The following is a 15,981-nucleotide window of genomic DNA, read 5'->3' as shown; positions in this document are numbered from 1 at the left end:
TTATAGCAGAAATATTCTCCAGCCCATATTGAGTATATTTTTTACTCTGGCCACTGTAGTCTTGAAAGCTGCATCTTTTTATGAATTTGGTGCAAATTACAGCTGTCATGCACCAGAATAAAAAAATGTACTCCAGGCATAGACTGGCACATCTCTCCTGCTAAGCTCTGCCTGCTGTGCAAAACAATGATGGAGCTGACCGGAGGAGGCGTAAAGATACAAAAAGCTGCAAAATTTTTGAGTGACTACTAGAGAATATTGGCAGAATCATTTTGATGAATCAGAGCCTTAAAGGGAACCTGATAGGTCCAATAGTACCATAAGTCAGCAGATATAGGGTTCATCTGCAGATTAATAGCATTATGAAGGTGCTTGGTTACAGAAGTGAAAGTGTAGCACCATGGAGAAAATTAACTTTATTGCTCTTGGGAGCTGACAGCTTTCAGTCATGTACAGCATGGCTACAGTCACCACTCACTGCGGCTGTGAGCACACCCGGCATTGACTGATAGCCGCCTCTGTACTGATGTACTGCTGAGTCAGCTGTCACTCAATGCCGCTACATGCTTACAGCCGCTGCCCTCCGTTCTGTGAGTGGTGACTGTAATTGCTCGGAACACGCCTGCATGACTGAAAGCTGGCGGCTCTTGGGAAAAATAAAGTTCAATTTCTTCTGGGTGACGCACTTTCAGTACAACAGCTGGGTAGCAACGTAACAATATTAACCTGCAGATTAACCCTATATCTACAGGATAATAGTGTTATTGGATCTGATAGTTTCCATTAATATTAATTCCTGCATTTAAAAATTGTACTGTATGTGAAAAAAAAATTAAACCAAAGTTATGCCAGATTGATTCATGTATAACTGACTGAAATACATTTGTTTTCTTTTCATATTGTACTACACTTTTACAATTTAGTAATGGGTTGCCTTAGGGTGCATTTAAACTAGACAATTGTTGTTTCCTGATAATCTAGTGTAAACAGGCTGTAAATAACCGGACACATGAGTAAAACACTCCTTTGTTAGGTGAAATTATATTTAAGCTAATGTGGTGAAACGCTACCCGAGTGGGTTGGGGGACACTCGCTTGGCACGGGATTTAATCACTCAGGCACGATTTCTCCACTTAAGTCAGTCTATTTGGTTTATTAAACATCATAAACTGGGATATGCACAGTTCATTATATACAATTATGTACCTGTCACGACTACCAGTCTGTTCATGTATCAGATAAACGTCTCTGGCATATATAGAGTCCCCTTTTCCAGGGTTACCTTTCAGGAGCTCCGCTCCTCACGCTGACTGCATGTCAGTCCTGGCTTCGCCAGCACAGAAGCCGTCCCAGGCCCTGTAGGCCCATTGTCTCTCAGGTGCTTCCAGGAAGACTCCACTCACAGGAGCTTCCAACACACCACCAGGTCCACAGTCTCTCAGGTGCTTCCAGGAAGACTCCACTCACAGGAGCTTCCAACACAGACCATCAGGACTCACACTCTCACCAGGTGCTTGCAGGACTCTAGTCCATCCCAGGACAATCCAACACCCTGAGCATTCAGGTCTACAGTCTTTCTAAGTGCTTCCAGGACATCTCCACTCCCATGAGACTCCAACACAGACCTGACCTTGCACATGGACCACACCGATCCATACACTCTGACCAATGTGACCAGACCTCAGTCACATTACATGGTTGTAGCCACTCTCATAGGTGGGAGTTGTGTGTGTGGCTAGTTTGACCTGCCCATCTCTCAAACTAGCCCTGACAGCCTCCCTTTACAATTATACAAACAACACATTTACTTGTGGGACTACAGGTCCCAGAACATCCTTACTTCAGGCTGACAGTGCAGATTATCTTCTTCTGCGACACACATACCGGCCATTTACAACTCACTAATTCACAATTATTATGCCTCCAGGCGCATCCTGAAGCGCACACACAGCGCCCCCTGGCTGTAACATGGGTCACCGCACCACATTTACTTAAAAATTATCATTCTCGGCAGCACATTTTACTATATAAACACGTCAAGTGCTGCCAAGAAAAATGTCAGTCTACGTGCACATATCAATCAATTACCGATCATTCTGTGTGCATCAGAAATGTGTTCCGTTTGTCTAAATTTGCCGTGGATTGGTAAATATGTAGCTGATTGTCAATGGTTTAAGAGCAGGTGGTGCAGTGTAAACCCATTGGATCACTACTATGATTTTCACAATCTGAGTCTAGTAATTTAGGCTGATTGCCCGACATGACTATAGTTAGTTGTTTAACTACAGTTGGTACAAAGATTTCATTTTAAGAATAAAGAAAAACAATAATAAGAGCAGAAAATGTCAACCTAATCTGATAATTAATATTCCGGTGGCAAAATATAACAAAGAACAATACAGCATAAAAAAACATACTGCTGTGTTCCTCAATAGGTTACAGCTAGTATGAATCACTCCAGCAGGAGATCATGTAACCTTACCTATCGGGCACAATACTAATAAAAATTGATTGTTCATAGTGGACACATCCTTTAAACAGCCGGTCTTCATTTGTGGACTGAGGATATTGAGGGTATTAGGCACACTCGCTAGTACAAAGTCAGCCTTTCCAGAAAGAGATAAGACGTTCAATGCCCAAAGCTTGTGGTCGTTTCTTATTTTTTTATTATCAATGTATTTACAGAAGGAATCAAAACAAAAGATAGACTACATTCTAGACTAAATTCTAGAATTTCCTCTTCTTTCTAAAAAATTATATTATAGCAACACTCCTCTTATAATATAGCAACACTCCTCTTCCCAAAGAGATAATAGGCCCACATACACATTAAAATATTTTCAGACAAGTCGAATAGACTATGTCTGCATGTCAAATGACATTTTCTAATAGCTGTACTGGCTTCATGCTTAGTACTTCAAGCATTCAATGCTTAGTTATGGTTAAAGTCCGCCATGCCCTCCATCCCAGCGCATTCACTTATTTATCAGTAAATTCCCTGCCTAACCAGCCCAGTATAATATTTTTCTGTAAAAAGGAGGCTTAAAAAAAGCTTTTATAATGACCCCATTTCTTATGCTAATGAGAGCTTTGATTAGTCGATGGGGCGTTAGTTTCTCCAGACTTGTCGGCCCTCTTTCCATCAGGCCCTTGTGGGTGTGCTGACATAATTTGCAGGAGCTGTCGTCATTGCCAGCCCCTGTAAATCTTGCACATTTCGGCAGTGTCACTGCACTTCTTCAGCTGGGTATAAGCTTCCCAGCTTCAGAGTCGCACTGCACATGACCGGAGGCTAGATTCTGAACTTCTGGTCCTGCGTAGTGCGCTTCTGAAGCCAAGAAGCATATTTTCAGATAGCAAGGGGCTTGAGGAGATGGAGAAAACAGTTTCAGTGCCTAGTTGTGTTGCAAACTCTGCATGATGTGGAAGGGGCAATGGCTATGGTAGTAACCCTTAAAGCCAGGGCAAATCTTGAGGTGGGTATCAGGCAGGTGGCCAGGGAGCTAAGGTCATTTCCCACCTGTCACCAGAATGAAGGATGAAGCTGATGATGATAATTCTGAGGAGGACAAGACCTGGGAACCAGACAGTGAGGTGATGACATCAGAGGAGCAGGTTATTGGCCTCAGTGATACACAGTGCATCCTCGTGCTCGTCTTATTGGTAACCGGTCTGCACATGCATGCTTGATTTACTAAATAATTTAACTGACAATGACATGGTTGCAGCAGGAAAACTGTGCAATGTCCAGGTGTTCAGTACATTGTACATGGAGAAAAGAGAGAATGCTGCAGAGAGTTTTACTCCACACCCCCTTGGTAAAGACCATAAAAATTATGCACTGAATAAAAAGACGTCTATCTCTGGAGCAATATTGCAGATTTAAACAAATAAATTAAAAAGTAGAGAATAGAATACTCGTGATCGGACCACTTTTAACCTAGTGACAGGTCCTCCTTAATGCACAAAATATACCTAATTTCTGTCCTTCTGTAATACAAGTATTTTGCTCTTTTAGAAAACTTTATATCACATGCTGCAATACTTCTAAAAAAATAGTTGAGTACTTCCATGTGCAATGATTGACTGCAGCGCTGTTGACATGATGTCAGCGTTGCAGCGAAACAACAGAGACCAGGGCAGAGAGCAGCAGAAAGCAGGAGGCAGACCTAGAGGAGGTTTTTTTATGATTATCGCAGCATGTAGCATAAAGTTCTCTAAAAGAGGACAACCCCTTTAAACATGGGGAATCTGCAGCCTTAACAATATTAAAGAGGTTTGTCAACTGGGCTTTCAATACAGCTTTTTGTTTTTAATTTGTGGTCTTTATATGCAACTGCAAAGGCAACAATTACTCACAGTAGACCTGGCAGTATGTTTGGCACATAAGCACCAACATTGTGTGAATTAAGCCTATAATACAAATAAATAAAAATGCAAAGTGTTCTTGTAGCGTAAGTGTTTGTAACCATGACCTAACTGCACCATGTAACCCGTACCATGCAGGAATGCTTCCTCGATGACACGGACAGCGCCTCACCAACCACTACTTGGAACACATATTTCAGATACGCCACTGCTCACAAGAGCCTAGTCGTCATTCTGATTCTTGTCCTAGTGATTTTCTTAGCAGAGGTATGTAAAAGTAACATATGCCGCAGTGAATGGCTGGATTTTTATAATTTTGAGAAACTTCTATATCAAATCAGAAAAAATAAGCTGAGACATATTGCTAGTAGTCATTCTGCCCATGCTTGGTATAATAGTACATGGGTAACAGTGAGTATGGTTAGTATGTGCCAACCTGCTACCCACACTGGTGGTCTGGGCTTAGGTATGTACCAACCTGCTACCCACACTAGTGGTCTGGGCTTAGGTATGTGCCAACCTGCTACCCACACTAGTGGTCTGGGCTTAGCTATGTGCCAACCTGCTACTCACATTAGTGGTCTGGGCTTAGGTATGTGCCAAACTGCTACCCACACTAGTGGTCTGGGCTTAGGTATGTACCAACCTGCTACCCACACTAGTGGTCTGGGCTTAGGTATGTACCAACCTGCTACCCACACTAGTGGTCTGGGCTTAGGTATGTGCCAACCTGCTACCCACACTCTTGTTCTGGGCTTAAGTATGTGCCAACCTGCTACCCACACTAGTGATCTGGGCTTAGGTATGTACAGTACAGACCAAAAGTTTGGATACACCTTCTCATTTAAAGATTTTTCTGTATTTTCATGACTATGAAAATTGTACATTCACACTGAAGGCATCAAAACTATGAATTAACACATGTGGAATTATATACTTAACAAAAAAGTGTGAAACAGCTGAAAATATGTCTTATATTCTAGGTTCTTCAAAGTAGCCACCTTTTGCTTTGATGACTGCTTTGCACACTCTTGGCATTCTCTTGAGGAGCTTCAAGAGGTAGTCACCGAAAATGGTTTTCACTTCACAGGTGTGCCCTGTCAGGTTTAATAAGTGGGATTTCTTGCCTTATAAATGGGGTTGGGACCATCAGTTGTGTTGAGCAGAAGTCTGGTGGATACACAGCTTATAGTCCTACTGAATAGACTGTTAGAATTTGTATTATAGCAAGAGAAAAGCAGCTAAGTAAAGAAAAACGAGTGGCCTTCATTACTTTAAGAAATGAAGGCCAGTCAGTCCGAAAAATTGGGAAAACTTTGAAAGTGTCCCCAAGTGCAGTTGCAAAAACCATCAAGCGCTACAAAGAAACTGGCTCACATGAGGACTGCCCCAGGAAAGGAAGAGCAAGAGTCACCTCTGCTTCTGAGGATAAGTTTATCCGAGTCACCAGCCTCAGAAATCGCAGGTTAACAGCAGCTCAGATTAGAGACCAGGTCAATGACACACAGAGTTCTAGCAGCAGACACATCTCTACAACAACTGTTAAGAGGAGACTTTGTGCAGCAGGCCTTCATGGTAAAATAGCTGCTAGGAAACCACTGCTAAGGACAGGCAACAAGCAGAAAAGACTTGTTTGGGCTAAAGAACACAAGGAATGGACATTAGACCAGTGCAAATCTGTGCTTTGGTCTGATGAGTCCAAATTTGAGATCTTTGGTTCCTACCACCGTGTCTTTGTGCGACGCAGAAAAGGTGAACGGATGGACTCTACATGCCTAGTTCCCTCCATGAAGCATGGAGGAGGAGGTGTGATGGTGTGGGGGTGCTTTGCTGGTGACACTGTTGGGGACTTATTCAAAATTGAAGGCATACTGAACCAACATGGCTACCACAGCATCTTGCAGCGGCATGCTATTCCATCCGGTGTGCGTTTAGTTGGACCATCATTTATTTTTCAACAGGACAATGACCCCAAACACACCTCCAGGCTGTGTAAGGGCTATTTGACGAAGAAGGGGAGTGATGGGGTGCTACGCCAGATGACCTGGCCTCCACAGTCACCAGAACTGAACCCAATCGAGATGGTTTGGGGTAAGCTGGACCTCAGAGTGAAGGCAAAAGGGCCAACAAGTGTTAAGCATCTCTGGGAACTCCTTCAAGATTGTTGGAAGACCATTTCCGGTGACTAGCTCTTGAAGCTCATCAAGAGAATGCCAAGAGTGTGCAAAGCAGTCATCAAAGCAAAAGGTGGCTACTTTTAAGAACCTAGAAAATAAGACATATTTTCTGTTGTTGTTTCACACTTTTTTGTTACGTATATAATTACACATGTGTTAATTCATAGTTTTGATGCCTTCAGTGTGAATTTACAATTTTCATAGTCATGAAAATACAGAAAAATCTTTAAATGAGAAGGTGTGTCCAAACTTTTGGTCTGTACTGTACCAACCTGCTACCCACACTAATGTTCTGGGCTTAGGTATGTGCCAACCTGCTACCCACACTAGTGGTCTGGACTTAGGTATGTGCCAACCTGCTACCCACACTAGTGGTCTGGGCTTAGGCATTTGATAAACTGTCGGTTATCGATAGAAGATTGGTGGGAGTCCAACATCCGGTGACCACACAATCAGCCTTTTTCCGCTTCTATGGCAGATATAAAGACTGGTAACCAGAAATGCTGGATCAGCTGTTCTACAAAGCGATACTTTGAATAAACTCCACACTTAGCAATTCTGTTCCCACCAATCTGCTATTAATGACCTATCCCGTAGATTGGTCATCAAATACCTATGCATGGATGACCCCCTTAAAGTTTGCTTGAGTCTAGATTATGAATTTTTGCACTTCCATTATGTATATGTAGGATTTATACATTTCACATGTGCATAGTACCTTTCTATATACAAGTGAATGATGTTTCACATTATTTATGTAATTGATCTATATTTATAGTTAGGGGCTGCACGGTGGCTCAGTGGTTAGCACTGTTGCTTTGCAGTGCTGGGGTCCTGGATTAAAATCCCACCAAGGACAACATCTGCAAGGAGTTTGCATGTTCTCCCCGTGTTTGTGTGGGTTTCCTCTGGGTTCTCCGGTTTCCTCCCACATTCCAAAGACATACTGATAGGGATTCTAGATTTTGAGCCCCATCGGGGACAGTGATGCTGCTGACTGTAAAGCGATGTGGAATTAATGGCGCTATATAACTGAGTAAAATAAATAAATAAATAGCACAGTTACATCCCTAAATAATGTGGTTTATACTAGTTTGGATTACCAGATATAATACTAATACATATTTGATGTTGGTGCATTTATGATTATATACATGATAACACTATGATCAATGAAAGTCGTAATATTAATGTGATTGCTATCTTGGTTTACAGGTTGCTGCTTCCTTGGCAGGATTGTTGCTTATCAGTCAGTAAGTATAATCTACCATTTATGATACTTCCAGCGCCACTTCTGGTGGCTCCAGTACACTGCAAACACCCATTAAGTTCAATGCAATTTTGTCATCACCAGTATGGTACACTGTGTGCACAATTATTAAGAATTTTGTATTATTAATTATTAATTTTATTATTGAACAACCACATTGCTGTCGGTCAATCCAAAATATTAATAAACCTGAAAATTTAGGATGTTTAGTCTTACTTGGATTAAGTATTTGCAGCATTTTTGTCATGTTTCTACCCTCAGTTTTGTCACAAAAACTGAAGGATTTCCTAGTGCTAGAAAAGTGAATAAGATTCCTGGAGTCTCATGCATATGGTGCTTATTCTTACCTCGGAGATTTGAAGGAGTTTCATATCTGCAGCATGTCAGTTTTTTCAGTGTTTTTGCAGAATTTTGACCTATTCTAATGAATGGAGAAAAAAACACAGAAAAAACATAGGTTGTGCACAGATACTTTGGATTCCTAAAAGGGCAATTATTATCTTTTAACTGAGCTACAAAATATCTCACATTTTACTTGTTAAAATTTGACTTAAACTGTCTTCTTGCAACACATGATTTACCAGAACTGCCATTGGCCTTAGCATGGAAGAAAGGTATAAAGGAAGTTTTATCTCAGATTTTATCAAGCACTAGTGACAGCATGGATGCCTTGAAATTGCCGAAACAGGTTATTGGGTCATATCCATGTCATTGACAATCATAAAATCATTTCAGTTGGTCATTTATATAATAGGATTTCTGGCCATGAATCATGAAGTTGTTTTTTTTCCAGCTTTCTGTTGTAAAACTCCTTCAAATGTTGTAATTTTTTGGGGGGTCAATTTGCAGTTGCACAAAAGATTTGCGATGTTCGGTAGTTTTACGCCAGTTCCACCAAATTGGGTGGAGCATGTGCTAGATGAGGCATGGCTTCTACTTTAAAAAATATTTACACCATGTTACTGGCCTAAATGTTGCCTGCAATGTACTCCAGTCAGGGCACTTCTGATTGTGGCGCACTCTTATTAATGAATTAGACGCATCTCATGCCAGCAGTCGCTGTCATTAAGACTTGAGTGGAAAGCGTCAATCTTAATAAATTGGGCCATTTGTGTCTCTAAGTGGCTTATGATCCACAAATTGCTGTAGAATTTTGCTTTATTGTACATAGTTCTAATGATGTTGTATAATGATTAAGAGACCTGAGTATTGTCGAAAGCTTGCTATTTTTTACCTTCTTTTCAGTTAGCCATTAAAAGGTATCAACCACTGAGGACTCTCAAATTGTAATATTTTTCTATCTACTGGCTAACATGGTGCAAACATATATTTTTCTTGATATGAGGAGATGACTTTTATCATCTCATTATCATCAAGGTCCAGATCTCACTGGAATGTATTCTTTACATGGACAATGAAAAATTACAAAATGACACCATCATATTGGAGTGTGTCACAGCTCACCTCTTCTTTCCTTCTTGCCTTCCCTGCACAGCAACCTGTGCACATGTAATAGAGCATGCTCACAACAGTCTTCCAACTTAATGAATAGGTTATTCTTCTCTAAAGTAAATCTGTGGAATTGTGTTTTTTACAACTCTGAGCAGTAGCACTGTCACTCTGACTGCCTACAAACGTGAAATGAATAAAGAAGAAAAAAGAACATTCCAAATATAAAATAGATATCAGTATACAGTATATTCCTATTCATAGTAAGTAGCACCATGACTTCTGAAATACTGTCGTCTGCTATTCCAGTAAGTTGATTCGAGGCAAACCCTAGCTGTGAAGTGCACTTTGTTTTTTGGACGAAGAGCATTCCAACCCCCCACCTCTCTCCCTACCCCAACTGCCTGTCATACATGGCTGAATCGGGCTCCTCTATGGTTATTACAGCCATCAACCAATCACAGAGGGGGAAAGGGAGGTGGGGCTCATTATAGAAACTAGAGAAGACTTCAAAACTATGGTCTCTTCCCAATTCACTTAGGAGAAACTTTACTTCAAAAGTCATGCTGACACTAATACACCACTTGTAGGTACATTTATGCAGATCTCCAGTTCTCCTATCTATCCATCTCAGCGGGTTGGTATGAGCAAATCTGCTGGCAGGTTTAATTAATAAAGAACAAGGTGATAAGTGCACCTTACTGCAGGTTTTCTGAACAATTTCTCTTTTTTTCTCATTTAGAAGAGGTTCTGAAGTTAATAAAACAACACCCGCAACAAATGAATCCTCTAAGGCCCCGGTAATCGTGACCTCCACGAGCTCTTACTACGTCTTCTATATTTACGTTGGTGTGGCTGACTCCCTGCTGGCAATGGGAATATTCCGAGGTTTGCCACTTGTGCATGGTCTCATATCCGCCTCCAAGGTCTTACACCAGAAAATGCTAAATGCCATTCTTCATACCCCAATGTCTACTTTCAATACAATGAGAGCTGGTATGTTTATAGGCTGCTGAAGTGTGGGCTTGAGAATCATATTGTACATGTTCAGCACTGCTTATGACTCTATGGTTCTTTCTTTTTCTTTTCCTATCTTGGGATGCAATCTGTTCTATGGCCTATGGAAACTGTGCTTTATCCTTTATTTGTTATTGGAAAGCCTTGTAAACCTTCAGGTATTTATTATTTTCTACATTCTGCGCTGTTCATGGTTTGCTTTCTTGAATTCATTTATTGCATGTGCTGGGCAAATTGTGCGTCTGGGATAGTAACTGTACAAAAGAAGAATATAACCGTTGTTTAGCAAAGTTTCTCACAGTATTGTGCCAGAACCTCTTTGCCATCTGGTTGACTTTTTGAGTTGTTCACCTTTTCTTAAAGGGAACCTGTCACCAGGTTTGGCCAAAACGAGTTACAGCCACCACCTTCCAGGACTTATCTACAGTATTCTATAATGCTGTATATCTGCCCCCAACTCAACCTGTAAGAGAAGAAAAATAACTTTTATTATACTCACCTGGGGGCGGTCCGGTCCGATGGATGTTGCAGGTCCTGGTCTGGTGCCTCCCATCTTCTTGCGATGCCGCCCTCCTGCTTGCTTCACAGGTTCCCCGGCATCGTGCTTCTGTGCAGGCGTATTTATCTGCCCTGTTGAGGGCAGAGCAAATTCCTGCAGTGCGCAGGCGCTGGGCCTCTCTGACTCTGAAATTTTAAATCTAAAGGCCTTTTTACACTAGCTGACTTTACTGCATTAAATGACCACTGATTGGTAAATACTTGTTGATCAGTAGGTGTTTAAAAACTTGTGCACACAGGCTGCCCGCGTTCGGATGCCCACTGAGTAATCTGTAATGGGTGGTTCAGTACACAAAGGCTGCCAGCAGCAAGGTTCTGTTAACATAAGATAGCGTGCAGCAGAAAATGATGATCTTTGGTTCAAACCAAAAAATCTATTCACCTAACGAAAGAGTGTTTTGCTTTTTCATGAAACGCTAGGCAGCCTGTTTAGTCTGCATAATGAAACATTTTACTTTAATTGCACCATATTTTCTCCTTAATTTGACATGATGTTCTGTATGGAGAATATCTCACATAATGTAGCAAAGTAAACAATGAGATTAATTTGGCTTTTTGCTCTACAAATTTCAGGGCGGATCCTTAACAGATTTTCAAAGGATATCGCTATCTTAGACGATCTGCTGCCTCTGACAATGTTTGACTTCATACAGGTGAGTACAGTGTAAAGTGTGGAACTTTTGTATCTCTAGCAATTATTGAACTCCTTAAAGGGAATCTATTAGCAAGTTTTTGCTATGTAATCTGAAGACCGCATTTTGTAGGGGTTAAAACACAGACTTCAGTGATGCCTCTCTTATCAATCTCCATCCTGTTGTTTACTTGCAATGATTGTTTTAGCACCAGGAGTTTATCATTGCTAGGACACAGTGGTGTCTGCCTCCTGGTTCAACTCCACCCTTTCCTCTGATTGGCAGCTCATTGCCCATAGTCATAGTATATTAAAAGCCTAGTGTGGGTGGGGTTAGCTTCCTCAGCTCTGCTGTATTGCTAAATTTAAAAACTCAGTCAAAACGGCTGCACCCCATAAACTGAGTGATACCTCATTGGATTCAGCTTCTCTTTGCCTACATGATGCTGCTCTCAGATGAGATAACAAAAACCTGCTGACATATTCCCTTTAAGGCCTCATCCAGACATCTGTTTTTCAAGTACGTGGTCGATATGCCTTTTTCATGGGGGTGACAACCGATACAGATGTGGCATTAATTAGTCACTTACCAGATATTGTCAGGTATTGAGCACTGCCAATAGATACCACATCAGTAGGATGGACACTTAACAAGCATCCCTGTTGTGAATTCCGTTCTCGAACTCCCTCCTGTGGTCATGAATGGTACTTCGGTGAGTTCTGTCCTTGGACTCCCTCTGGTGGCTGTGAGGGGACCTGCTGGTTCTGAGATTCCTTCCCCAGCTGCCCTCGTTTAGGGCTAGGCTAGGATTCTCTATTTAACTCCACTCAGATCGTTACTCCATGCCAGCTGTCAATGTTCTAGTACTGGTTCAGATCTCTCCTGGATCTTTCTGAGGACCTGTCTACTCCAGCAAAAGCTAAGTTCCGGCTTGTTCATTTGTTACTTATGGTTTTTCTTGCGAAGTTCTAGTCCAGCTTGCTATCATGAAACTGCCTGGCTAGCTGGAAGCTCTGGGGGTGCAGAGTGGCACCACCGCACCGTGAGTCGGTGCGGGGGTATTTTTTGCACACTCTGCGTGGTTTTTGTAGTTTGTTGTGTTGACCGCAAAGATCCCTTTTCTATCCTCAATCTGTTTAGTTAGACTGGCCTCTCTTTGCTAAAGCCTATTTCATCCTGTGTTTGTGATTTCCTCTTAACTCACAGTCAATACTTGTGGGGGGCTGCTTTTACCTTTGGGGAAATTTCTCTGAGGCAAGTAAGGCTTTGTTTCCTTTCTTTAGGGGTAGTTAGCTCTTAGGCTGTGAAGAGGCGTCTAGGCAGAGTCAGGCACGCTCCACGGCTATTTCTAGTTGTGTTGATAGGAGTAGGGTTTGCGGTCAGCAGAGTTCCCATTTCCCCAGAGCTCGTCCCGATTCCGTGTTTAAAGGGCCACTGTCACCCCCCACAGCCGTTATAAACTAAAAGAGCCACCTTGTGCAGCAGTAATGCTGCAGTCTAACAAGGTGGCTCTTTTAGTTTTTGATTCATTTATTACCTCAAAAAAGCGTTTTAAAAACTGGCCACACATACCAGATATTGTACCAGGAGGCGGTCCGAAGCGTCCTGTATGAATCCCCCAACTGCCGTCACTCTTCTCTTCAGGGGCGATGGTACCCGCCCCTGAGCGCTGTTATCTTCTGAAATCCGGCGCCTGCGCTGTCCGTGCCTGCCTGGGGCCTGCGCAGTGTTCATTGTCAGTGCGGCCACACTGTTGCTGAATCCCCCGCCCCGCACTGTTATTCATTATGCACAGTGCGGGGCTGGGGTTCCTGGGCATGCGCACTGCGCTGTTTAGACGCTCCGACGCTCCCCAGCTCCCCCGCCTTCCCAGGAACCCCAGCCCCGCACTGTGCATAATGAATAACAGTGCGGGGCGGGGGATTCAGCAACAGTGTGGCCGCACTGACAATGAACACTGCGCAGGCCCCAGGCAGGCACGGACAGCGCAGGCGCCGGATTTCAGAAGATAACAGCGCTCAGGGGGCGGGTACCATCGCCCCTGAAGAGAAGAGTGACGGCAGTTGGGAGCTTCATACAGGACGCTTCGGACCGCCTCCTGGTACAATATCTGGTATGTGTGGCCAATTTTTAAAACGCTTTTTTGAGGTAATAAATGAATCAAAAACTAAAAGAGCCACCTTGTTAGACTGCAGCATTACTGCTGCACAAGGTGGCTCTTTTAGTTTATAACGGCTGGGGGGGGGGGGGTGACAGTGGCCCTTTAACTATCAGGTCATTCCTGGTGCACCTAACCACCAGGTCCATAACACATCCCGATGAATAAGTGAGAGGTGCTTAATCGCATTTTTAGGCAGTGTTCCTACCATGAATTTTTGGTGAGTTTAATGCAGCATCTTACAGTTCCAGCAAATTGGTGGGATTTATAGAAATCTTCTGCCCATTGTGCTTTTTTTTACACCATAGAAAATCATCAAAAATTCATGTAATTCACACATGACTATATCAAAAAGTTGTATCAGAAAGCTGTATCAGAAAGTTTTCTCACCCACCCTAGTGCTTCTGTGGCAGTTTCTATTTACTTTGGCGTCCTGTGGTGCCTTCTTGTCCAACGTGACAATTGCAGCCTGTGAGCTACTGCAAGTTTCAGGCTACATTCCCACGACGCAAAAAATTCCACTACGTATTTGGTATGTAATCCATAACTAATCCACATGTGTTACTTGCAGATTTTGTGGTTTTGGCTGCTGCACTCACCCTAGTACATTTATTAAGCAATGAAAAGAGTGAAAACTGCAATAAAAACCCACATAATAATGAGCATGCACAGATTTGAGATCTGTACCATGCTTTCATTTTCGCACTGATTTTTTGCCACTATGTGTGACTGGGCTTTTAAAAAAGCCATTAGCTTATACTACCGTAAATTGCTGCTTATTTGCGGTGTTGAGTCTGTACAGAAAATCTACAGCAAATTTGTGACATGTGTACTCAGCCTAAGGCTGCCGTCACACTAGCAGTATTTGGTCAGTATTTTACCTCAGTATTTGTAAGCCAAAACCAGGAGTGGAACAAATAGAGGAAAAGTATAATAAAAACATATGCACCACTTCTGTATTTATCACCCACTCCTGGTTTTGGCTTACAGATACTGATGTAAAATACTGACCAAATACTGCTAGTGTGACGGCAGCCTAACACTCAAAGAGGACTGAGCAGAGGTACCATGGAAGAACCAGGGAGGTGAGTATAGTGTATTTTTTTTTTAAGTCTGCAAGGTTTTTTTTTTCAGTTGCCACCTTTGCTGCGGCTATAGGGTTAATCTCCAGAAAAATCTGGAACAATTTTTTTTTTATATATGTATATATTTTTTTATGTTAACAGACAAGCTATGCGTTGGAAGTTTTAGGTAATTTATAATGAGCATATATGAGATAACCGGTTGGCCTAATTTTGAGTTCCTTATTAAACTCAAATGGAAAAATCTACAGCAAATTGATATGTTCCAATTTAAATTTCCACGCAGATAGTGCCCAGATATTTTCTGCAGCATGTAGATGAGATTCAGTAATAAATCAATTTTGCTGCTACTATAATACATTGCAGATGTTCCTGGCAGTATATCCTCCCCATGTCAGGCCGGTTTCACACGTCAGTGCCTCCAGTACGTGTAGTGACAGTTTTCTCACGTACCGGAGACACTGACACATGTAGACCCATTCAAATGAATGGGTCTATGCAGATGTCAGCGTGTTTTCACGAACCGTGTGTTCGTGTGCAAAACATGCAGACATGTCCATTTTTACCTGGACACACGGCCCACCAAACGGCCCGCACATGTGCACAGGGAGAACAGTGTACACTGTCCTCCTTGCTCACGGACTAACATGAACTCTTCAGCCTGGGAAAATGCCAGCTGATTTTCCCACGCTGAAGAGTTCATTTGAGTGCAAGCCACCAGGGGGCGCAGCTTCGGTGACGTCACCACTAGTCACCGAAGCCCCACTCCCTGCATTTCATTCGTTCTCCAGTCGTTTACAGCCGGGAGCGGCCGCATTAGCAGCGCTCCCGGTTGTAAAATGTAAATGCCCCCAGATATGGATTACTGCGTGGGACTGACTATACGGCGGACAGGTATGGGTATATTGTTTTTTTTTATTTTGACTTTTTTCCAAGAGATCAAGGGCTTCGCTTGGAATGGCAGAAGAATAAAGATGGAAAAACTGTGTGTATTGTTTTCTTTCATTAAAATACTTTTTTCTTACTGTATGTGTGTCTTATTAACTCTTTAACAACTGTGGGATTAGTAATGGATAGGTGTCTTATTGACACCTCTCCATTACTAAGCTGGCTTATTGTCACCTTACAATAGGAAGGTGACATTAACCACTCATTACCCCATATGCCAATGCTACAGGGCAGTGGGAAGAAGCGGGCAAAGCTCCAGAATTGGCGCATTTAATAGATGGCACCTACCAGCCTGAGAATAGCAGCCTGCACCTGTGAGTTT

At 42.4% G+C, this 15,981-nt stretch overlaps 1 protein-coding gene across 2 annotated transcripts in view; it reads left to right on the top strand.

Annotated features, from left to right (window-relative positions):
- Positions 1–15,981, top strand: part of CFTR (CF transmembrane conductance regulator) — a 262,694-nt gene that overhangs the window by 135,346 nt on the left and 111,367 nt on the right. For both annotated transcript variants that reach the window (XM_077265003.1, XM_077265004.1), the window contains exons 15-18: positions 4,507–4,635; positions 7,761–7,798; positions 10,007–10,260; positions 11,413–11,492. In XM_077265003.1, the coding sequence (XP_077121118.1) occupies positions 4,507–4,635; positions 7,761–7,798; positions 10,007–10,260; positions 11,413–11,492 (501 nt within the window). The remainder of the gene's footprint in view (positions 1–4,506; positions 4,636–7,760; positions 7,799–10,006; positions 10,261–11,412; positions 11,493–15,981) is intronic.

Source organism: Ranitomeya variabilis, chromosome 5 (genome assembly GCF_051348905.1).
Source record: "Ranitomeya variabilis isolate aRanVar5 chromosome 5, aRanVar5.hap1, whole genome shotgun sequence".
In the NCBI taxonomy this organism is placed as follows: Eukaryota; Metazoa; Chordata; class Amphibia; order Anura; family Dendrobatidae; genus Ranitomeya; species Ranitomeya variabilis.
The sequence above is the reverse complement of the archived record's forward strand: the minus strand, read 5'-3'. Positions and strand labels throughout refer to the sequence as shown.